Raw genomic sequence first — 23,727 nt, forward strand, 5'->3', positions numbered from 1 at the left:
CTTGGGCTTTATTTTCCAGCACAAATAGAACGAAAATTGTCTGCTGCTTAGGCAGTTGGATAGAGTTCAGGAAAACTATGTCTGGCATTAATTCCAAAGTGGAGGTTTTGGTTCAAGCGAGGCCCATTAATTTCAGTAAACTGTTTTCACTAGTCCAGACCCTGCTGTGCAAGGACTATTTATTACCTTTTACTAACCTGATGTCTGCAGAGTTGTAAAGCAAAGGAAAAAAAAATCCAGGGAGGAGATATCTGTATCTTGAATCAAATGGGTTCTGCACCTTTCCTTTGGGGGCCATGTTTTATGGGGCATTTTCTGTCCCTGATTTTTCTTTATCAGACTTTTTCTTTTAAATCCATCTTGCAATGAATTTGAGAAGAAAAAAAAAAAAATCCTGATGGAGAGGATCCTGGCGAGAGCAAATATCTGTCTCCTGCCTCCTTCAGAAGGGTACCTCCCAGCCACAGGGATGTTTTGTGTGTCTGTCCCTGGCTTCCAGGCTGCAGGTCCAGTGCAAAGCCCTGACATGAGTCACCCTGACCATCCGGTCTAAAATACACCAAGACAGTCAATTTTGGCGTTTGTTCTCCCTAGGAATTTTACTAGCTGCCTTAGAAAAGCACATAAATTGCTTCCCCCTCCTCTTTTTTCCATGCCTCCTCTTCATTCCCACCCCTCCCCAGTCCATCTTGATGTCATTTCAAAGGGAAGGATGAAAAGGGGGGATTTGTCAGGCGGTCCGGTTTGTGAATGTGTCTTTCCAGCCCCCAACACACACACACACACACAGAGGTTTGTGAATGTCTTTCCGGCCCCCAACACACACACACACACACACACACACACCACACCCACACACCACACACCCACACACACACACACCCCTGAGAATGTGAATGTTAATCAGAATTAAAAGCCAGTCAGTACTATTAAAGCATCAAACATGAAAACTTAGAGAAGGAGGGGGCATATGAGGGGTAGAGGCAGTGGAATGGAATATACAGAATATAATTCAGTCCTCTGCGCCGACTTGTTAAAATGAAGGAGGGGAAAGGTAGCACCAATTTGGTTAGCTTGTCAAATGTCAGAATTACTGGTCTTTTCCTTTTAACTACTCTCCCCATTCGCAACCCCCGCCCCGCCCCGCCCCAACACAGCAAGTTTTGTGCCTTTCCCAAGTGTGATTAATCTCTGGCAGAGGCCAGAAACAGGAGTAGATTTCTTGGCTGCCCGTTCTGATAAACAATCTGTTCTTGGGAAGAGTAGGTGAAGGTGGCGTAAGGGAGGGGGTGGGGGTGGGGGTGGTGATCTGCGGGCCTTGTTGGGGGGTTGGGGGCAGGAGGAGGAGGGGGAGGGGAGGGGGCTCTCTAGTCCCGCCCTCCGGGCAAATGCAATTGCCCTTCCTTTGGAGCGCGTGGTTTTGGGGTGGGTCAGGTTTCCTGGCTTTCATAATGTGCGCAGACAGTGGGCCCATTCTTGCAGCCAGTTCAAGGCGTCCAGGAAACGTCGGAGGGACACCGAGGGCTCGGGGAGGGGTTGGAGAGCTCTCGGGAAAGGGAGGGGACGGGAGCCCGCGTGCCCGAGGATTCAGACCCCAGGTCGGATGCTCCAGCACGGCCGACCGCGGGCTCCTGCGCTGGGAGCCGCCCAGCGGGGAAACCGAGGCAGCCACCGGGAAGGCTGGGGGGCGGGGGGGGGGGGGGGCGGTAGGAAGTATTGTAAAGCGAAACTGGGAGAGCCAGATGTTCACAGCAAAGGGAGGGGCTGTTTCGCGGCGTCGGAGGCCGCTGGTATGGAAACTCCAAAGGCAAGAACACTGGCTGTGGGTTTTGCAGCGGGTTCATTGTGTGGGCAACCAGGCAGCGAGCGGCGATATGAAAACGTGGGGAGGGGAAGAGTCTTGGGCTGAAGGGAAATCAGTGCTGAGAATGCTGCGCGCGGCTAGGAAATGTCACCAAGGAGAGTGCAGTGGCACCGAATAAAAGATGAATAATCGGCTACCTTTTGGAAAAGGAGTGTAGTGTAAAATTAACAACGCGAGAAACGCGCGTCTTCTCAGCCTGAAAAGCAAACCCTCACCTCCTGCCTCTCCTCTCCAACACACACACACACACACACACCACACACACACACACACACACACACCACACACACACCACACACACACACACACCACACACACACACACACACACACACACACACACACACACACACACACACACACACACACACACACACACACACACACACACACACACACACACACACACACCCCACCCCTGGTCTACCCTGCATCCAAGCCGCCTCTGCTAGGCTCGTTTTCCTTTGGATTTAATTACATGAAAATGCTGAACAAAAAACCTGTAATTACACCCTTAGTCCCTGCCACTCAGGCCCAGCACACTTCCTGCTTAGTTTTGTTTTTTAAAGAAGAGGTCATTGCCTCTTTTCATTTCAAATTGACCAAAACAAAAAAGTAAAAGCCCCCAATAAATCCCAACTGCTGCAAGCTTCCGGCACCACCAGGAACTGGGGATGGGAAATCCTTGTTGGTCTAGGAGAGATGAGACAACCTACCCTGGCTATTGTCTCCTCCTAGCTTTTTGGTCCAGAGGCAGTCACTGTTTGTTTGTCCATCAGCCCAAAAAAACAGAGATGCTGAGCTGACCAGGAGGACTACTAAAGAGTATGGATCAGGCCTCAATTCTTCTAGCTATTTTACCTAGAAAGATTTAGTGCAGGAAAGGAGATTCCTGACAATGGCTTGCCTTTCTACACCCCTAGGTATTAAAATAGAGATACTCACTGTAAGCCCCCAAAGTTTGGAAAACAGGTAATATCAACACTTAGCAGATGAGGAAACTGGGCCTGGAGAGAATAAACAGATTGCTCTCTGTCAGTCATGTGGCCTGTGGGGGCGTGTTGTACAAGCACTGTCTCTGATGACTTTGGGGCTTTTTCTTCAGGAAACTAGGACACCTAGGAGTAAATGGAAGCTTCTAGATTCTGGGCTAGAGTCAGCCTGGCTTCATTCATCATTAGATCCCTAGGGCTGAGAAAGTATTCTCTAAATAGTTGAGTAACCTAATGAATGGCAATGGAAGGGCACATGTTTAGGAGCTAGGAGTTGGAAACCCACTAGGCCCTCTAGCACCCAAGTTTCAGCTTTGAAACAAAATGTAAGTGATGAGAATAGCTTCACACTCATCTGGACACATCAGGCTTGAATCCTCTGGGTGTGGCCAGAGAGGGAAGTTGAGGTTATCCAGATGGTGGTCCTCTAGATGGGTCAGGGTTGAAGGCTATCTTATTCTCTTGATTTCCAGCTCCTGTGGTACCTATGCCAGGCTTGATTGTCAAGGTACAGGCCTCTCTTAGGCTAGAAGTGCTTTGAGGAGTAGCCTGCCATAGTCATCAAGTGGCCCCCCAGGCCAAGTACAGGACAGCACCTATTGGGTGGCTGCACACAGAGTCCATATTACCTGAATCTGGTGAATGCAAAGGTTTGTTACTTGACTTACGGGTTTGGAAAGAGGTTACTTCCACCATTAAGTGGATCTTCTCCACTTCCTTCTCTTTCATCATGCAGCCTGGGGGTCCTTCTCAGGTGTGGATATTTAAAATCAATAGCTATCCTCAGTAAGGGAAACTCAGTAAGTTCCTAAATACTTCAGCATGTGCTACAGCTTCAGATTTTCCTCCATCACCTCTACCTAGAGGCAGGGTATAGAAAAATCCAGGAAGGTCTCAGGGGATGCCTGGGAATCATGGCTACACAATTTTGCTCAAAGCTGAATGATGACTGATTTTAACTCCCTCCAAACTAGTGCTAATTTATGCATAATCTCCCATCTACTGGCACAGTAGTGGCATTCTTCACCTGGAAATTTCTGTAGGAGAGACATTTTAACTTTCTTGCAGTTTCTTACAAACAGCTAGGGTACCCCCACCCCCATCCTCCAAAAAAGGCTGGCACCCCTGGAACAGAAGAAGGAACACTGGATTTAGAGCCAGAGAACCTGGTTTTCAATAATTCTGGACTAGCTCTGGATGTGCTTTCCTGACCTACCCAGGAGGGTGTTGAAAGTAACACCTAAGTCACAAGGCTGGTGTGGTGATTGGTGAGATAATGTCTGGGAAGGCATTTCAGAGCTCTGGACAAATGCTGGTCATTCTATTGTTCATAATCGCTTCCATTTTATTAAGTACATTATATTATTTATCTTCCACACAGGCCAATGAGACTAATTATACCCCTTTTACGGACTAAGAAATACAGGGTCAGGTGATCTGGTCAAGGTCACAGAGCTATTTAGGGTCAGCCAAGTCCAAGTGGAACATCATAATGTTAAGTATGTACTAAATGCTAAGCGCCTCCTCTTCCTCACTCTCTCCCGAGTTGCGAGTTGAACCGCCTAGCTAAGCAAGATGAGTCCAAATATTTCGCGATGTTCCTTAGCCCATGCACCCCAACCGGGGACAGCACTGATGGCTGTCCTTCTGTACCAGACTTGACCGAGGACAGCGAGGCCGCAGCGAGGGCTTCCCGCTCTGACGCCCCGCCTTCTGGCAGCCCCGGGGCAGGAAAGCGCCGGCGACGACGGGTCTCCGAAGCCGGGTGGTGGAAATCCCCGGGCTCTGGTGCAGGCCGGTGGGAACCCGCGGGCACGCTGGCTCCCTGCTCAGGCCCCGGGCGCACGCGGTGTGGGGCGGGAGGGTCTGAGCACCTATGGTCCTGACCGCTCGCAGCCTGCCTCTCCGCCCACTTTCGCCCTCCAAGTCCCCCTTCCCGATTTACCCCCCTCCTTGGGGTGTGGGTGTTTGTTTTAACCCAAACGGATCGGTGAATAGCACCCTTGTCTGGCGCCTTCCTCTGCCCCACCCCCCCGAGAGTTGTTCCCTGAGAGGCTCATTCCGGGGTTCCTTGATTTTGGGGACCTGATAAAACGCGCTTTTGCTAAGGCCAGCGTTCACGGGCTCCCCCCACCCCGTGCCCTGGCATTCTGGCCAGGAGAGGAAGCGGGGAGGAGGCAGGAACCAGACGCGACTCCCCCCCCTCGCCCGCGCCTTTCTTCTCTTCCCTGCTCCCCGCCCCTTCAGGAAGAAAGCAGTCAAGAGATCTGATCTCTCGCTGCGGCCGCCGCGCCAGCACCAACTACTATGTCCTCCTCTCCCTTCCACCCAGTTTTGCACCGAGCGCCCGGCTGCCCGCGCGCCCGGGGCTGGGCAGGTCCCAGCGGGCGGTGCAGCCTCCCCTCCCCCCGGGGCTCTTAGCGAATCACGTTGTTCCTGGGATTTCAAGATCTAGTGGCTCTTGCGTAACCCTATGCCCTGGCCTAAATTAACTTTTTTTAAAAAAAATACCAGGATTAATCCTTTAGGAAAAGGCAAATACTTCCGTCACGGAACCGGCCTGGGAGTAAATGTGTAAATCACCGTGCTGACTCGATTCCCTCTCAGTCCTCCAGCCCCCAGGGTTGAGGGTGGGGGTTCTTGGCCTGGGGATGGGGGGCGCCCAGCCCACACATTTGTTTTCATCTACTTCGAGGCGGCTCTAGCGGGCCGAAGAAATGGGTCCTGCTGCCTGCTGGCTTGAGTGTTACCAAAAAAGGCCTTTCTCTTGCCTGAGAGCTTGGCCCGCACGTTGCAGTGGGGTGACGCGAGGTTCAGCCCGGGCCTCCTCAGCCAGCTGGCTGCAGGATGCCAGGCCAGAGTCCCCCCCCCACCCCGCCCCCCCGGCTCTGCCACAAACCAGCGGGGGCGTGAACAGGAGGCTGCAGGGAGTTTGGAGGTGCATGGATACAGCCTGCAACCTTCTCACCTCTAGCGGGGGTGTCGCCTCTGGAAAGGCCAAGTGGAGAGCTGACCTTTTGCTCCAGTTTAAAGCTGGGTCCTCCGAGGATGCCAGCTCAGATGCCAAGCTGGGGGTGGCGTGGGGGGACCAGCCACCGTTGGACCTTTGGGAAATTGCAGGCGTTTCCCTTTGCACCAGATTGACCCCTGACTTGGCCAATCTCCAAGACACTCCCCGCCCCCCAAGCATTCTGCCCAGCGGTGGGTCTCTCCACCTAGTGTCTTAGGTAGAGGCCCCCCTTCCCCCCACCTTGCTCAGTTACTTCTCATTGTGGAGGCAATATTGTCACATGCAATTCTCCAAGGGAAATTTTTCTCCAAAATATTGATATTTTTGCCTCTCACAATCCCTGACACATCCCCAAACAGGGCCATCTCCAGACAAGCGGTTAAGATGAAATTTATCACCTTCAGTGATGATGATTCTTTGAGGGGAAAGGTATCAAGAGAGGTATGCCTTTTAAAGGATTACAAGACTGTAATGGAAGTTTGTTTAAATGCATGTTTATTTCTAACTTGGTGTGTCTGAGGATACCCAGCATGTACGTGTGTGTGTATCTTCTTTAGTAACAGCAAAGACAGACAAGGAGATGGAGACATATGTGTGTGCATACCAAACATAGCACTATGACACAGAATCCAACTTGCTTTCTCTAGCAGCCTGGCTAGAGGGTTGGGGCTAAGTTGCTTTCTTCAGTATTTTTTGGTTTAATAATGGGATAGGCTGAATAAGTATAAAGGCACAGATTAACTAGCCAAGCTAAAGCTAAGCAGCCTCGAGCCCCAGGCTGGTGGGAATGTCACTATTTCCTAGCCCTGTGTTTTGACTCACTCCAGGGTAGCTGTGGTGTGGGGAGGGTTGAAGTCTGGGAGGGTGAGGCAATGCTCCCAGCAGCTCTTTACAGAGAAATCACTGCCGGGAGCCAGCAGCCAGGGAAAGTTTATTATTGTTGGGGAGTGCACAGTGAGCTCACTGTTTTGCAGAAACAGAAATCTGACTGCTTTTGAGATGAAAGAGGGGCTCCCTAGGGCTCTTCCTTCCCCCTTTCTCCCTATTCTTAAAAACTCACCTTCTTTTGCACCCTAGGACCCCAGAATGAGTGGGAAGTCAGGGTGCTGGGGAGGGCTGAATGGGGGGAGAACAGATTCTAAAGGTCGTCAAAATCAAAATACTTCTTGTTGCTTCAACTGAACTTTTTTTTACAATTAGTAGTAATAGTAGTGATAAAAGTAGGGATCCTTATGTTCTTTGTAACTTACAAAGTATTTCTATACGTTAATCAGCAACAGTACCATCAATATCAATACTGATAATAACCAACACTTACTCACGGCCTCCTGTATTCCTGACACTTCTACACACTGTGGCGTATTTATGCTACAGTCTCTGGCAGGGGCAGGCCCACAGCTTCTATGGAAGAAGTCAATGGCACAATCTATTTGGAAGAGGAGGGTGGGGGGCACTTATGAAGATGTATTTGCATAGCACTTTACATGAGAATTGTATGTAACAAACTGGGGGGAGGGGAGGGCTGATGGAAATTTTGAGCACTCCAAAATACCACTGAGAACCTAAACTTGTCAAAGGCAGCATTCAAAACAGATTTACAGTATTCAGATTCCAGTTCTGTCTCTCATGGCTGTGTGACCTTGGACAAGTTATTGAACCTCCTTGTTTTCTGAGCTTGTAAAACACAGTTAGTAATAGAATCTACCTTGTAGGTAATATTGAAGGTTTAATGATAATTTAAGTAAACCACCTAACAGTGTCTGACCCACAGCAAGTCAAAATGAGTTATAACAAGAAATAAAATGACAGCTCAAACATTCCTAATAAGTTGGGAGCTTGGATCCCATTTTACAGATGGAAAACAGAGGTTATGTTAGGCTAAGTAATAGCTTAAGGTCACAAAGCCAGCAAGAGAAAATTCTAAGTGTGTCAGACTCCAGAACCTGAAATTCTATTACATGGCCACCCTTCTCCAGCCTTGCCCAGGACTACCTTAGTTTTCATTGAGAAAAAAAAAATTTTTTTAAGTAGACTCAATACTTGAAAGAATCAGTGGAAATGCCCCTTTGACCAACATATCTGTTCTGCAATAAACACTAATGATGAGACGTGATCTTGTAACCGAAAAGAAATCAAGACCTTGCTCAGCCTTCTGGGGCCCTATGAAATGAAATCACAGCACAGAGAAAAGAATTTTGAAAACTGCGGCGGTGCTCTACAAAGCTCTATCGACATTATTAAATGGCTGTCCCCACCTTCTTTTTATCAAACCGGGGAAAACCGCTCACCTGTTTGGTCTCTCCAGCACCTCCCCCTCCCTGCCCTCAACTGCAGCTGTGCGCAGCCAGTAGACTGTTTTCCTTAAAGGCCTCCGGGGGTGCTCGTAGCTTCTTTAGACATTCAGCCAAAATTTTTAAAGAGTGAGGCTTGGGGGGAGGGGTATCTCACCCTGAATTCATTTTAGCTCCGTCGCTGAAGCTCAGGTTCCTAGACCAGGGCACAAAAACAAAAGCGAAAAGGCAGTTTCTGGAAGATTGGAGGACAGCTAGTTTTGCAGGTGCTTCGGCATCAGGGGTAGTAATGAGTGTAACATTCATGCGGGGCGGGGGGGGGGCGTGGATGGGGGGAAAAAGGTTTGATTGCCGATGAAATATGCAAATTTTATATTATATTGTGAAATTCACAGCGAAAAAATTCTTGAGACAGGACACATTTAAATTCACTGTCCGCGGGGGGGGACGGGGGGCGGGGATGGGGTGGGGAGCGGGATCGGAAGCGACGCTCGTGGTTTTGCAAAGCGTTTTAAACTTGGGAAAGCCGGGCGGGGAAAGGAAAGGTCATCGTCTGTTTTAATTTCCACCCCCCACGCCCCCCCGCCCTGGACTTCCAGCATCAGCTTGCCGGGCCTCAGCTGTTGTACACACACTCACACACACACACGCACAGCCGGGGGGGAGGGGAGGGCGGAGGCGCGGAGGAGGGGCCGACTGGGAGGAATCTGGGCGGCCTGCCGCGCATGCGCTTTTCCGAGCAACAAGTGGGCTCCACGGAGGAAGTGTAAAGGGGAGGGGCGGCGGGGGGAGAACTGGTGCAGAGCGTGGTGGTGACGTCAGCGCTCCGCCCGGGCGGCATCCCGCGCGGCCAAGCCCGGGACAGCGCGAGCCGCAGCGCGAGCGGGAGCGCCGCGCCGCGCCTCCGGAACGTAGAGTTTTAACAATCACAACCCCACATTCCGGGCGAGCGCTAGCGGGGAAAGGGATGCGACCCGGGCCGAGGCGCCGCGCGAGCGCCCTGCAGCCAACGTGAGCGCCGCCAGCCGCGGGGGGCCCCCCCGGCGCCGCCGGCCAGGCCCGGGGCGGGCGGGCGGGCGGGTGGGTGGAGGGGCTGGGGTCGGCGGCGGGAGCCTGCTGGCGTGCACGCCTTCTCTCCTCGGCTCTCGTGCGTCCTGAAACCAGTGACCGCGGCGGCTGCACTGGCGGCCGTGCACGCCCAGCCGCCGCCAGCGGAACGGCCGGCCGACCTCTGCGGAGGGGGAGAAGCGCCTCGCGGCTGCCAGCTCCTCCCCCGGCCCTCCGGGGAAGCCGCGACTTCAGCAAGATTGGACCCGAGCGCCGGGTGGCACTGCACCCTCTAGCCTTCGTCCCGGGGAGCCTGGAGGGGAGAGGACGCAGGTCGTAGGGGGTTCCCCCCCCCCACCCCGCCAAGCAGGGGAGAGGAAGAGACAACCCCTTGCGAGCTTCCACGCACCAGCTTATACTCCGGGGAGGGGGCTAAGAGCCAACGGCCGCCAGCACCCGGCCACCCTCGCCCCCTCCCCCGCCCCGGGCCCGGAGCTTCCAGCCTGGGTCCGCGACACCAGGAAGAAGGCGCCGGAGCTCACCTCGCGACGAGACAGCCGCAGTAGGAGGAGGTGGGGGCGAGGAGCCGGGCTGCACTCGTCCGCCGCCCGGGCGGTGGAGCCCCCGGCGGCCAGGCACTGCGCCGGCGGTGGACATTCGCGCTCGCTCCAGCCCCTGGGGCAGAACTTTCTCGCCCCCCCATCCCCCGCTTCCTCCCCCCGCAGCCGGACTCCTGCCCCAGCCGGCCGGCCCTACGGGAGGAGCAGGCGCCGCGGAGACAACTCGGCCGGGGGAGGGGGCCTCCCTTCCCCAGGGCCGGCATCATGTCGGCGGCGCAGGTGTCCTCGTCTCGGAGACAGTCTTGCTACCTGTGCGACCTGCCCCGCATGCCCTGGGCCATGATCTGGGACTTTTCGGAACCCGTATGCCGCGGTTGCGTCAACTACGAGGGCGCCGATCGCATCGAGTTTGTGATTGAGACAGCGCGCCAACTGAAACGGGCGCACGGCTGCTTCCAGGACGGCCGCTCCCCCGGGCCGCCGCCTCCCGTCGGGGTCAAGACGGTGGCCCTGTCGGCTAAGGAGGCGGCGGCGGCAGCGGCCGCGGCTGCGGCCGCCGCGCAGCAACAGCAGCAGCAGCAGCAGCTCAACCACGTCGATGGTTCCAGCAAGCCTGCGGTGCTGGCGGCCCCGTCCGGCCTGGAGCGCTACGGCCTGAGCGCGGCCGCCGCGGCCGCGGTAGAACAACGCAGCCGCTTCGAGTACCCGCCACCGCCCGTGAGCCTGGGGAGCAGCAGCCACGCCGCGCGGCTGCCCAACGGCCTGGGGGGCCCCAACGGCTTCCCCAAGCCCACCCCGGAGGAGGGACCCCCGGAGCTGAATCGCCAGAGCCCCAATTCTTCTTCGGCGGCAGCATCGGTGGCGTCTCGGCGCGGGACGCACGGCGGGTTAGTGGCAGGACTGCCCAACCCAGGGGGTGGCGGAGGCCCCCAGCTCACCGTGCCCCCCAACCTGCTGCCGCAGACGCTGCTTAACGGCCCGGCCAGCGCTCCGGTGCTGCCTCCGCCGCCGCCTCACGCCCTGGGCAGCCGTGGGCCCCCGACGCCTGCGCCCCCAGGGGCCCCCGGGGGCCCCGCTTGCCTCGGGGGTGCCCCCGGCGTTTCGGCCGCCTCGTCGTCCGCGGCGTCCTCGACTTCGTCGTCGGTGGCCGAGGTGGGCGTGGGTGCTGGTGGCAAGAGGCCCGGCTCTGTGTCGAGCACCGACCAGGAGCGCGAGCTGAAGGAGAAGCAGCGGAACGCCGAGGCCTTGGCGGAGCTGAGCGAGAGCCTGCGCAACCGCGCGGAGGAGTGGGCCAACAAGCCCAAGATGGTCCGCGACACGCTGCTCACGCTGGCCGGCTGCACGCCCTACGAGGTGCGCTTCAAGAAGGACCACTCGCTGCTGGGCCGCGTCTTCGCCTTCGACGCCGTCTCCAAGCCCGGCATGGACTACGAGTTGAAGCTGTTCATCGAGTACCCCACGGGCTCGGGCAACGTGTACTCCAGCGCCTCCGGGGTGGCCAAGCAGATGTACCAGGACTGTATGAAGGACTTCGGCCGGGGTCTCTCCTCCGGCTTCAAGTACTTGGAGTATGAGAAGAAGCACGGTTCCGGGGACTGGCGCCTCCTTGGAGACCTGCTGCCCGAGGCCGTGCGCTTCTTTAAGGAGGGCGTGCCCGGCGCCGACATGCTGCCCCAGCCCTACCTGGACGCCAGCTGCCCCATGCTGCCCACGGCCCTGGTGAGTCTAAGCCGCGCCCCCAGCGCACCCCCGGGGACCGGGGCCCTGCCGCCCGCCACCCCCTCGGGCCGGGGTGCAGCCGCCAGCCTGCGCAAGAGGAAGGCGTCCCCGGAGCCTCCGGACTCCGCCGAGGGCGCGCTGAAGCTGGGCGAGGAGCAGCAGAGGCAGCAGTGGATGGCGAATCAGAGCGAGGCCCTCAAGCTCACCATGTCGGCCGGGGGCTTCGCGGCGCCGGGGCACGCGGCAGGGGGCCCGCCCCCGCCACCCCCACCCCTGGGACCCCATTCCAACCGGACCACCCCGCCCGAGTCAGCCCCTCAGAACGGCCCGTCGCCCATGGCCGCCCTCATGTCGGTGGCAGACACTCTGGGCACGGCGCACTCGCCCAAGGACGGCAGTTCGGTGCACTCCACCACGGCCTCCGCGCGGCGCAACAGCAGCAGCCCCGTGTCACCGGCCTCCGTACCTGGGCAGCGCCGCCTGACGTCGCGGAACGGGGACCTGAGTTTACAGGTGGCGCCCCCGCCGCCTAGCACCCACCCGGGCATGGACCAAGTGCATCCCCAAAACATTCCGGATTCCCCTATGGCCAACAGCGGGCCCCTCTGCTGTACCATTTGCCACGAACGTTTGGAGGACACGCATTTCGTCCAGTGCCCCTCCGTTCCCAGCCACAAATTCTGCTTCCCTTGCTCTAGAGAGAGTATCAAGGCCCAGGGGGCTACCGGCGAGGTGTACTGCCCCAGCGGAGAGAAATGCCCCCTAGTTGGGTCGAATGTACCTTGGGCCTTCATGCAGGGCGAAATCGCGACGATCTTAGCTGGGGATGTTAAAGTGAAAAAGGAGAGAGACCCTTGAACCAGGAGATAACCACCCCCTTTGCCCCAGACCAGCTCCTCTCCTGTCCAGAGGGCCCCTTCCCAACCCCATTGACCGCCCCCCACCCCTTCGCTGCCCAAGATGTAGAATTGTGAATATAACAAACTGCAAAAAGTTAGTCTTATGTATAGACATTATTTTCGTCGTATGTTTCTATATTTTGAAACAAAGGTATGTTAACTTCTTCATTTGAAGGATAAGCTGGTTTGTGTTAAGTATAATAATTGGTTGGGTCATTTGCATCATATTCGTTAGCATTTATTGGTGGCAGAGTGTTTGCCTAGGTACAGAAGTAATAGCCCTTAGCAACGACTGCTGCTGGTGTGTATTTTTGTAAATGTTATGCACTCACAGAAAGGAAAAAAAAAACACAAAAGAAAATGACTTTTTTTTTTGCCAAGGCCAGTGTTGCTGCCTAAAAAAAAAATGATGCTATAAAATGGTGAGAGCTTCTTTCTGAACAGCCCCAAGTGTTGACGTCTTCACTTTATTTTGTTCAGTTTTGTTCTGTTGGTTTTTTTTTTCTGTTTCCTTTGCAAAATGGTAAGGGGGGTGTTGGGGGGGTGGGTGTTTTTTGTTGCAAGTTGGTGAGGGAAAATGTTTTTTGGTTTGTTTCTACTGACCTGAATGTGTTGGATCTTCACGTGTTGTTTTGTTTTTGCTTTATTGATGCACGGATGCTTTTTGAACAGTAGAGCGAAATGCTAGACATGGAGAATCTGCTCTGTTCGTCCTTTATACATTTCTGTAGTTAACAGAACACTGTAATGTGCCTTGGAGCTTAGTAACTTGTAATAAATTCAATTGATATTAATTCTGCCCCGAGTCAGCAAGTGTGTTTTTCCAGGGCTAAGACCGCACAGCTGCACCAGCAGGGACAGCGCCTCACTACTTCCGACAGAGAGCACAGACGCGCGCCGGTGCCTTTGAAAGCCCTCAGCGGTGGCCTCTGTAGAAGGCCCAGTGCTGGCTGACCGCTCCTCCCCTTCTGTACCCGGCTATTTACATTCACCTCTGGGGCGGGACAGTTGCTGACTAAGCGATTTCTGTTTACTCTTCAGCACCTCTGCTTCCCCACCCCCGCCCTGCGCACCCGAGCTGCAGATGACTTTGTCAGGAATGCATTTTTGGTCCCTTGCTCTGTGGCCCCGAGTATATGCTGATACCCAATGCAGCTTTGACTTAGGCAAGTGGGATGAGGGGAAGCAGAAAAAAAAACTGGGGTGCTCTGCCTCAGATGTGGCAGAAATCACTGTTGTCGTACATTTAAAGCCAAAAGTGCCACAGAGCTGGGAGCCGGCAGGAGGGGTGTGGAAGTGGGAAACATTCATTGTACTCAGGAGAGTTCTAGCAGCTTCCAGTTCCTGCATTGGAAGCAGTTTCACTTCATTCGTGACACGCTTCCTTCTCACCACCTCCCCACCGCCACCCCAGCTTTTGATGATAATTTTTAAAGCAGAACATCTAGTTGGTTGCAGAGTTGGGGGGAGAGGGGGAAAAAGCCCAAACCCAACCCTGTTCCTGGGGCAGTGATGGCTTATGACAGCAGATAGAACCCATTGCTGCTGGTTGAAATGCGGTTATTCATCTAATCAACTTTCTGGTGGAATCTGTGAGGTACAGAAGGAAGGGGATGGGACTGGAACATCCTTTAGGGACTCAAGAGCCCCTTGATTGAGCCTAGATGGGAACTAAGGGAAGGCAAACAAACCTGGTTTGAACCTTGAACTTTACTGGAGAGGCAAATGGAAGGAAAGTAGAAAATGAGATAGAGGAAGAAAAAATCCTAGATCCTATCAGAAATCCACTCCTGGCCACACCCCATTCCTGGTGGGGGTAAGCTGGGCCCAGACCTTGATCACCAGAGGAATAGCAGAGGCTAGAGGTATAGCAAAGGAAAGAGACTGGGCAATCCCCACCCCACTCAAATCAAAGGGTAGGGTGGTAGGTATGGGTACAGGTGAGTTTGGGGAAAAACAAATCACTGGTTGGCCCAGAACACCCATGTGAAGGTTGGGTTGGTGTTCTGACTTGCTGTTAATAACAGCCTTTTAGTTTCTGTTCCTGCTTTGCCACCACCATCCTTGAAGTAGTGGAAACCATGACTCGTGTGTGTGTGTATGTGTGTGTGTCTGAGGGTGTGGATAAATGGCAATTGATGGATCTGCAGCAGTCTCTTAATCCTGGTACCCGGGAGGTGCCTGTCTCACCTCTTTAAGAATCTCCCCACATATAAATAGATGTGCCTGTCAGCTTCCTGCAAATGTGTCCTTGCATTTTCATCTGCTGCCAAGTGTTGTATTGGTGCTCATGAGTCATGAAACCTATTTTCATCCTCAGGGGTAATTAACTTGGGGGTGATAATGCATAGCAGACCGTAGGAAGAGTTAATTCTAAAACCTATCCTCGCCTGGCTACCAATCACACGTTTCACTTAAAGGTCTGGGTTGGCTTTTTCTCATAAGCTCATTAATAAAAACCAAGCATGTTTCGCCTGGAAGATCCTCTGAGGTGCTCCCCACCCCCATTCCCACTGCACACACACATAAAATGGGTAAACCTCAGCAGGCTGAGAATACAGAGTGTCACTGGTGTGATTTAACCACCAGTGAATGAAGGCGCATTGGGTGCAGCCACCGCCCTTGAGCTGCACATGGCAGCCTGGGCGTGTGGATGACGGGGTCCAGGTGTGAACCTGGTGAGTACTGTCCAGTGATTCCAGGGGGACTTTGTCCCTGTTACCTGCCTCTGCATGCACATCTGCTCCTGCTCACCTGCCACTGAACGCTTCATTGCTACGGTATTCCTTTCAGGAACTTGTAGGATTACAGGATCCTTGATTTAGTGCCCATAGGTAGACAAGGGGCCTGTCATTAAGAGCTGAGAACTGTAGTTTGCTCTTCTTGTGGCTGGGTGCGTTATTAGCAGAAGAGGCAGAGCTGTAATAACGAAGCCTCCAGCACAGGCGGCCAGTTGGGTTTCACTAAGGAAACCTGCCTTGATGAGACCTGGGGGAAGGGAAGGAGGGAGGTGCTGAGAGGGAGAGCTGGGGTTTGGAGTGGAAGTGAATTATAATGGTGCAGTTAATTAAAGTTTACCATTGCCCAGGGCCATTTGTTAAATGGTGGCTGCCTCTTCGCTCTTTTTTTTGAAACTGTGTGACCTTTCTCATTGCTCTGACCCATTCAGCTGCTAGTCGGGTTGCCTTAACCAGGCTTGCTTTGATCCCTCAGCTAGATTCCCCCTACCCTGACACCTTCCACAGTTGCACACCCAGGAAGTAATTTCCTCTCCAACACAAGAGGATTCTTGTGGGTTTCAGAGATTCAGATGTAGGTCTCTGATGAGCTAGGCTTCCTTCATCTCCAGTTCACCCTGGATCTGCCCACCTCCTCTATTTCCTGCTTCTCATTCCCTTCCCACCGCTCCATGCCAAAGTGGCTAACACTTAAAAAAAAATCCATATTGCTTTTATTTATATGCATTGTTTGTGCAACTAATCTGTGCTGGATGTTTCTTTGAGTGGGTGCAGGGGTGGGGCAAGGAGGACTTAATTCAACAGCTTTGAGAGAATAGGCTGATGGGGGTCAGTTTTTGACCTTGATCTCCACCAGTGAGGACAACTCATCCTATCAAGTAAGTCCGGCATTCACATCTAAACCCTTCAGCTCATGCAGGCGTGCACACCTATGCTGTTAAATGTGATTTCAGGGTGCATTTTCACATGCATTCAGCCCAGGCTATTGATGTAACGAGTACTGAAATTCTCTTTTGTTTTCTCTTAATACTTTGTCAAATCAAGGAAATCGGAACAGAGAATGACACTTACAGGCATCTAGTACAACCTTTTTAAACCTTTTTGGGGTTGGAGCACCTTAGAAAAATTTGATGAAAATGATGGATCCTTTCTTCAAAACTATGTGCCCCAACACATGGTCTTGCATACATTTTTTTCCTTTTTAATACAAATTTTGTGTATTTATATTTAAATGGGTAATATGTTCCTTTGGCTCAGAATTCAAAAGATGCAAAGGGGAATATAGTACAACTGAAAGGTCTTCATTCTACAAGTGGCCCCTTGGCCACCTAGTTCACTTCTGGGACACAACCAAATTTCCCTGATTTTTAAGGGGTATACACATCTGAAACCCATCCACGGACCTTGAGGTTAGAACCTAGGTCTAGTCTGTCCACCTAGTGAAAATGAGGACCTCCAAGGCACAGAGAGATGAAGTCACACAGTGGCAGAGCCCAGGCTAGATTCCTACTAGGGAACAACTCCAGTGGACTTGTAAAAATTAAGGACATTGAGCTTAACCAGAGCTTTATATGAGAACAGGTGGTGATCAAATGAGCAGACAGTGAGAGCATACCTAGTAGGGCGGGGCTCACTGTTTTCAGTAGCTCACCAGAGACAGGGCTTCCCTGGTGGCTCAGAGGGTAAAGCGTCTGCCTGCAATGTGGGAGATGGGCTCAATCCCCGGGTCAGGAAGATCTCCTGGAGAAGGAAATGGCAACCCACTCCAGTACTCTTGCTTGGAAAATCCCATGGACAGAGGAGGCTGGTAGGCTACAGTTCATGGGGTCACAAAGAGTCAGACACGACTGAGCAACTTCACTTTCACTTTCAGAGGACAGGGAACAAGCATTTGTCCCTTTGTCTCTTTTGCAGCCATAGCTTTAGGAGAAGGGTGTGCTGAGAGGAGTGTCTAGGCTTTTGACTGTAAATATCAGGTGGGCCTTGATTAGTGGAGTTGTCTCTGAACCTCTGAGCCATGGGCCCACACACCACATCCCCCTTTGCTGACTGGAAACTTTTGAAGGTTTAAAGATGGTCGGATAAGTAACCATTTGGGTATGGAGGTAAGAGGTAGGGAGACCTGAACTCCTGCCACCTTTCCTTCAACTTGGAGCTTCTCTGTTCCCTCCCTTTCGAGCCCTTCTGCCTGGTCACCTAGGAAACAAGTGGCCTGCCAGGAGCTGTGTAAGTGGACACATCAGGCCAGCCTACGAGGAAGGTGTGATGACCCTCATTTTATAGACATGCCAACTGAGCTCAGAGACATTAAATACCCAAGGCCATCCTTGGTATTCCATTCAAGCCCAGGGCAGCCTAGAGCCAGAACTCCTCTGTTGCTCCACGCAGGAAGCCTCTGACTTCTGACACCACAGGACCCAGGAAACCCAGGCTCAGAGCTTGAGCCGGTCCCCCAGCCCTCTCCCCATCTCCCAGTCTCCGCAGTCTCCAAGGCTAGTGAGTGAGGCTGTCCCCAGGAGGGGCTGTTGGGAAGCCCCGGGAGAGGGCACTTTCTGGGCTCGCTGTGCTGGGGACACACTGCAGTGCTGTCCAAGCCATATTTCCATCCAGGGATTCTGGAGCAGGGCTGTTCTTCTGGAGTCTCCGTCCAGCTGCCTCCTACCCCTAAACTTCAGTAAAAAATGATCCATGACAGCTTACCTCCCCAGGGGCACCATATTGTGAACCCACAGTTGGTGGGTCCCCACTTCAGACTCTAGAGAAGTGTCACAGCCTCCCAACTGGCCTCCCACAGGTTCCAGTCTCCACCCACTCCAGGCCAAGGACTCTGCAGCGGGCATGTCTTTTACACGCCTTTTATATGTCATCTCCTTGCTTAGAAACCTCCCTTGGCTCTCCATTGCCTGCAGAATAAAGTCCAGTTTCTTTAGCACAGCAAGCAAAGCCCTCCACCATTCTTCCATCCCAAGGGTAGAGTATCTTAATTTTTTAGAAGGTATTCCAAATACATGGCAAAAAGGAAAAAAAAAATCTGACAGCATGAACAGGTACTCAGTGAAAAGTCCATCAGCCTCCTTCCCTTCCAGGCCTTCAGTTCCCCTCCGCCGAGGGAAGCATTGTTGACAGTTATTTTGTGTGTATTTTCAACAGTATTAGACGCACAAAGAAGCTCAGATTTATAATATATATCTCTTGGGAGTAGATCTTAGAATAAGCCAAAGACAGAAAGGAAGGTCCAGGGCGAGGAAGTGGACTTGGATCCGTGCCCCGGTCTGAGTCTGGGGGCGGGAGGTGTCCTCTCCTCCCCAGTCAGGGATTAGCTATTAGGGTTTTTTTGGCTCCTGGGCAAGTGTCTGTGTGTGTGTGTCTATGTGTGTGTGTGTGCGCGAGCCCTTGGTCCTACCAGTGCACTTAAACCTACATCACTGTGGTGCCAGCCTTGGGGTCCCTATGCCAGCCTCACTGTGGCTTCGGGGGGGTCTCTGGAAGGAATGCAGGTGTGGAGGAGGGGGCAGTGGCCATGAAGACCCAGTGTCCCCCGCAGTGTCCAGCAGTCTCCTCTATAGTCACTTTCCTCTCCCTCTGACATGCCCCAGGGCAGCTTGGTATAGCTGGCAGAGTGGCCTCCCTAGTGACAGACTGGCAAACTGTGGCTAAAATAAAACAGCGAGGGAGAAATGGTATTGAGTGTAACCTCTGGACAGAGGACTGGGCTTTGTCATCTGCTATTTCCTTTATTATAGAGGCTTTGAGACGGCTTGCTGTAATTATTCTCCTTCGACAGGAAAATACCCACGGTAGGTACTATTATTACTCCCATTTTACAGACACGGCAACCAGGTCACAGAGCAGTGAGGAACCTCTGCCGGCCTGCCCTCACTGCCCCTCTCACTTCTGAAGGTCGTTCACACGCTCCCCAGGCCCCGGCCCCCACGCCTCCCTCTCTACCAGGGCACACCCTTCCAGGGAGGCCTGGGTTTTCCCTGCGAGGAGGAGCCAGCTTGTGAAATCCGGAACCATGGGCAGTGGTTCAGAAACCACAGCTCCAGGCAGGAGGTCCGGGCTGCCTTGAGAACAGGTCTGGGGCACTGAGGGTGCTGGGGGCCCATGCTGGCGGCCAGCACCCAGGGAGAGGCAGCTCTGGAATGCCAGGCCATGTGAACAGAGGAATTAGCTCTGCGCCCCTGGGTCGCAGCCCAGACAGTCACATGACCTCCTCCTACAAATCCGCGCCCCTCCCACCGTTTGCCTAGAGTGTAGGCAACTGATTGTTGACTTGGGAAGTTGCCAACATGCCCATCCAGTGGGGCAAGGGGACCCAGGGACTGGTGGGGGTGGGGGTAGCCTGCTGGAATTAGGATCATTTTAGGGGAGGAGGAGGAGGAGAGAACGCCCGGCTGGGAGCTTCCCAGGGAGCAGGGCCCCAGAGCTGGAGCTACCTTAGGTCCCCCCACTTAGCCGGGGGGCTAAAATACCTGGCCAAGCCATCTGCCGGGAGTTGGTGTCTCAGGCTGCAGGCTGCTTTCAGCCCCAAAGGGCCTCCATGTACCCTCGGTGATTGAGTAACACAGCCTGAGCTAGGGAAAGGCAGGGTGCCTTAATCCACTCCTACCTGTGCTTGGGGGGGGCCTCCCCCACAGGGACAGAAGGGGTCAGCAGGTGGAGGGGGGCGGGGAGGGCCTCTGAGAGCCTGTGTCTCTTTTACCTAATCACGCATGGTCCAGGTCAAGCCCTTCTCCCTGGGAACCAGCTGAGTCAGAGCCTGCGGACACTCCTTATCCCTTCATCTCCCGTCCCACCTGCCAGTGGCTTCTTCCCAGGGCCCTCTCTCCTCCCCACGCAGGCAAAGTGCCTGGAGCAGGGTTCCTGTTCCCTCCCCTCTCCCCAGCCCCCTCCCCTGCCCTGGGCAACAGAGGCTGAGTGAGGACACACAGCCAGACCGTTGCTTCCACTTGCCTCACCTTCCTCTTTCTCGAATCTCCTGCTTCTTCTTCAATACTTGTCAAAAGTCCCTGCTTCCCTGAAAACTTGTGTTCACCCAACACACCCTGATCCATCAACATTTGGGTTAAAATCCTGGCTCTGCTGTTAACTTTGGGTACATTGTTTGATCTCTGAGTTTCAGTGTCCTTGCAGATGGGAACACCTCTCACCGGGTTGCTGGAAGAATTAACACAGTGCGTGTCAGTTTGTTGGCGCGCCGTGCAGGTTGGCGGCTGTCATTACCCTTAGTTGTGCTCTGCTCGGGCCCTGCCCATCAATGACGGCACTTACCACTCCCCCCAATACACATTCTCAGTGCAGGGAGGGGCTGGATAAGTGTTATGACCACAGGGCCCCAGGAGCACAGATCTGGATCACTGGGAAAGATCCCTTCCAGGAAGGTGGGGCCTGTGAAGGAAGGAGAGAGGGGGAAGAAGAGGTTAGGGGGCAGGAGAGTAAGTTTCTGCCCAAGAAGGATGAAGCATTAGCTTGGTTTGGCTGGAATGTGAGGAGAAGTGAGGCAGAACCAGCAGGCAAGACCTCCTAAGCAAAGCTGAGGGGCTTGGAATTAAGCCTGTAGGGCACTAAAGGATATGTGAGCAGAGGGACACTGTTTGATGTGCCATTTGGAAAGATCTTTCTGGCAGCAGCATGAGGACTAGACTATCTGGAAGGAGAAACAAGCCTGAGAAGCCAGCTAGGAGGTGTCTGCAGTGATCCAGGCAAGAGGTGATGAAGCCAATTCAGGAGGGGCTGTGTGGGGGAGGGATTTGGGGAGGGGCTGGTGGGGGGCATCTGAGAGCAGTTAGGAGGAGAGATGGCAGGTGCCTGAGGGCCAGGCGGAGGAAGGAAGGAGGTAGGCTCGTCTTTAGCTCAGGTGCCCAGGAAATGCAGCAGGTGGAGGGGAAGCGGTCTGGTCAATTTGGGACGCTGGCCTGAGGTGCCATGGGCCAGCAGGTAGCAGGTAAACAGGTGGACCTGTGGACCTAGGCTCTGTAGACAGGTCTGGGCAGGAACTGAAAGGTGCTGTCTGCCTTGTGGGTGGTAGTCAGAGGTGTGAGCTTAGGTGAGGTCCCTGAGCAGAAAAATGAGAAGACAATGGAATGCGGGGAGCACTCACCTTGCAGGGTTGGAGGAAGGGGACCTGGGAGGAGAAGGGCAGCAGGAGAAAAGGGAAGACAATCACAGGAAGTCGAGTCCCTCCTGCCAAAGCAGATGCCGTGGGATGGGGTCTCAGGCGCTGGGCGGAGATGGAGGAAGGTAGGGCCCAAATGGTGTCTGTTGAACTTGGCAGCATGGAGGTCCCTGGAGACCCTGGCCAGAGAGGTTTGTGATGAGCTAGGACACAGTGTACTGCGGGAGAAGGGGGAGGGACAGCAGAAGGCCCAGCTGGTCCCAGGGTCCCCGCTCTGAAGGGAAGGAGCCAACCTGGGAGCCAGGGGGGCCGGGGGCAGGAGTCTCTCTGATGCAAGTTGAGAGAGACGTGGGCATGTTTACAGGAAAGAGCCAGAAGCAGAGGCTGAATATACAAGAAGGCGGGTGGGTATGAATGAGTGACAGGCTGGAAGAGGGGAGGAGACAGCAGGAGAGGCTGGAGAGGCTACTGGAAAGTCAGATTAATAGTAACTGCCATTTAAGTGCGTACTGTGTGCCAGGCACCATAGTGGGCCCTTTCGCAGGTCAGACAGGGCACCTTGTAGGCAGGCATAACAGTAGCTTATACTGGAGTCGGAGCCCCCCTGGGAACCAGAACCCAGTCTCTTTGCTCTACTGAGTCACCATGGGACCTCCTGCACGTTCCTCCTGAGACAGGCTGGGACCTGGGAGCCTTTGCTGCAGAGCTGCAATACCTGCACCTGGACATACCTCTCCTTGAGCAACAAAATGCAAAGAAACTAATATGAGATTAAAAATAACTGCATGCATGCACAGGTGGGGCAGATTCTGGACTCAAAAGAGACCCAAAAGCCCAACTGCCGCTTTTGAAGAGCTTGGAGCAAAAGCAGGGAGTCAGGAGCAAAAGTAGGGTACTAGGCATGCCCCCTGCACACAGCGACCTAAGGAGTGGGCAACCCACCTAAACCACCCGCTGGCTGACCCCCTGGACAAGCCCTACCCTCAGCCCATATAAGGAACCAACATGCCCCTCTCAGGGAACGAGCAAGCAAGGGAACCTGTTGTTTGTTCTCGCTCCCCCTGCTGTAACAGGGGCAACCAATAAAGCCTTGCCTGAACTTCTTGTCTGGCCTCTGGTCAACTGCTATTGATTGGGGAAGGCCACGAACTGGCTTCTGGCTGGTAACACTCTCAGAGCCTTCATCTCTTCCCAGGCCAAAGGGCCGTGCGATGCCCACCCGCCAAGCTATGGGGAGGATGAGGTCCCGTGTGTGAGTGGACATGCCCAGAACAACGCCAGGCACCCAGGCGATGCTTGTTATACAGAAGCTACCTCCACCACTTCTACAAATGTTGGAGCAGGGGGCCAGGCACTGTTCTAGAATGAAACTGTTACCCCTGGAGTCTCAGGGAAGGGCCTAGATGGTTATTAACTGTTCGGCAGATGAAGAAAGAGGGTGTCTCCCGCAAGGATTAAGAACTGAATCAAGGAGGAGGTGCTAGGATGCATTAGTCAGAAGAAGAAAGTAGAGCCTTTGCTCTGTAACCTGGGCTCTCAGATAGCCACACCCCAGCTAGGATGGCACACCATGGGCCGAGTTGCCAGAGTCCTAGTTACCCGTGGATGTGACTTGGAAGATGAGGGTGTAGGGTCCTGAACACCCGAGGACCGCCTGTTGGGGCAACCAGGGCGGTGGGCAGTTTACTTCCCAACGTCTGTCCTCTTGGGGCCCTTGAAATCCCACTTGGGATTTCCTGGTAAAGGGAGAGTTTGTTTTGGGGAGAGTGTGGGCTCTGGGCAGGACATGTTTCATAAGAATGGACCTGGGCAGTCACAGTGGGCACCATGTTTGAAAGGGATAGCTTAATGCTTTCACCGTCTTGAAATTCTTCATAATTTTCAAAAAGAGGAACCTTGAATTTTCTTTTTGGCTTGAGTCCTGCAAGTTATATAGCCTATCACAGTTCTAAGGCCGAGGGTGATTGACTGTCCCCTAGCCCCTAAGGGATGTGGCAGAGCCCACGCTGGCCCCTGGCCCTGGACGTGATGGGCTCAGAAAAAGATGAAGGAGGCAGTGTGGGGCTCTGCCCTTCCAGAGGCCCGGAGCAGGCGTGAGTCCTGTTGTTGAGTGGAGCAGGCTGGACGCGAGTCAGACAACTGGGCTTGTGTCCTTACTAGGCAGCTATGTGCTCTTTGGCGGGCTCTGGACTTCTCTGAGCCTGTTTCCCCGTCTGTAGACTGGGGACAGAGTGACCACATGACAGGCGCTGTGAGGGTTTAATGAGGAAACAGGCAGAGTGTGCCTGGAAGGTAGTAGGTGCTCAGCAGATGTGTGCTGGTGGGTGCCTGCTTGGGCCCAGAAGGCTGTTGCTTTGTGAATACCACGCTCCTACTCCAGGAGACGATGGCAGAAAAGACACCAAGTCCCTGCCTACCCCGGAGGGGACACAGGGTGCTGAGTGCCATCCTGGGAACTGTCTTCCAGGAAATGGGCTGCCAGCTCCCCCT

The 23,727-nt window shown here is 53.9% G+C and overlaps 1 protein-coding gene across 1 annotated transcript; it reads left to right on the forward strand.

Annotated features, from left to right (window-relative positions):
- Positions 1–10,021: 10,021 nt before the first annotated feature.
- On the forward strand, positions 10,022–13,175 carry IRF2BPL (interferon regulatory factor 2 binding protein like). Its single transcript, XM_043920301.1, has one exon. It carries the CDS (start codon positions 10,028–10,030, stop codon positions 12,338–12,340), a length of 2,313 nt encoding a protein of 770 aa, XP_043776236.1. The 5' UTR covers positions 10,022–10,027; the 3' UTR covers positions 12,341–13,175.
- The last annotated feature ends 10,552 nt before the right edge of the window (positions 13,176–23,727 follow it).

Source organism: Cervus elaphus, chromosome 12 (genome assembly GCF_910594005.1).
Source record: "Cervus elaphus chromosome 12, mCerEla1.1, whole genome shotgun sequence".
In the NCBI taxonomy this organism is placed as follows: Eukaryota; Metazoa; Chordata; class Mammalia; order Artiodactyla; family Cervidae; genus Cervus; species Cervus elaphus.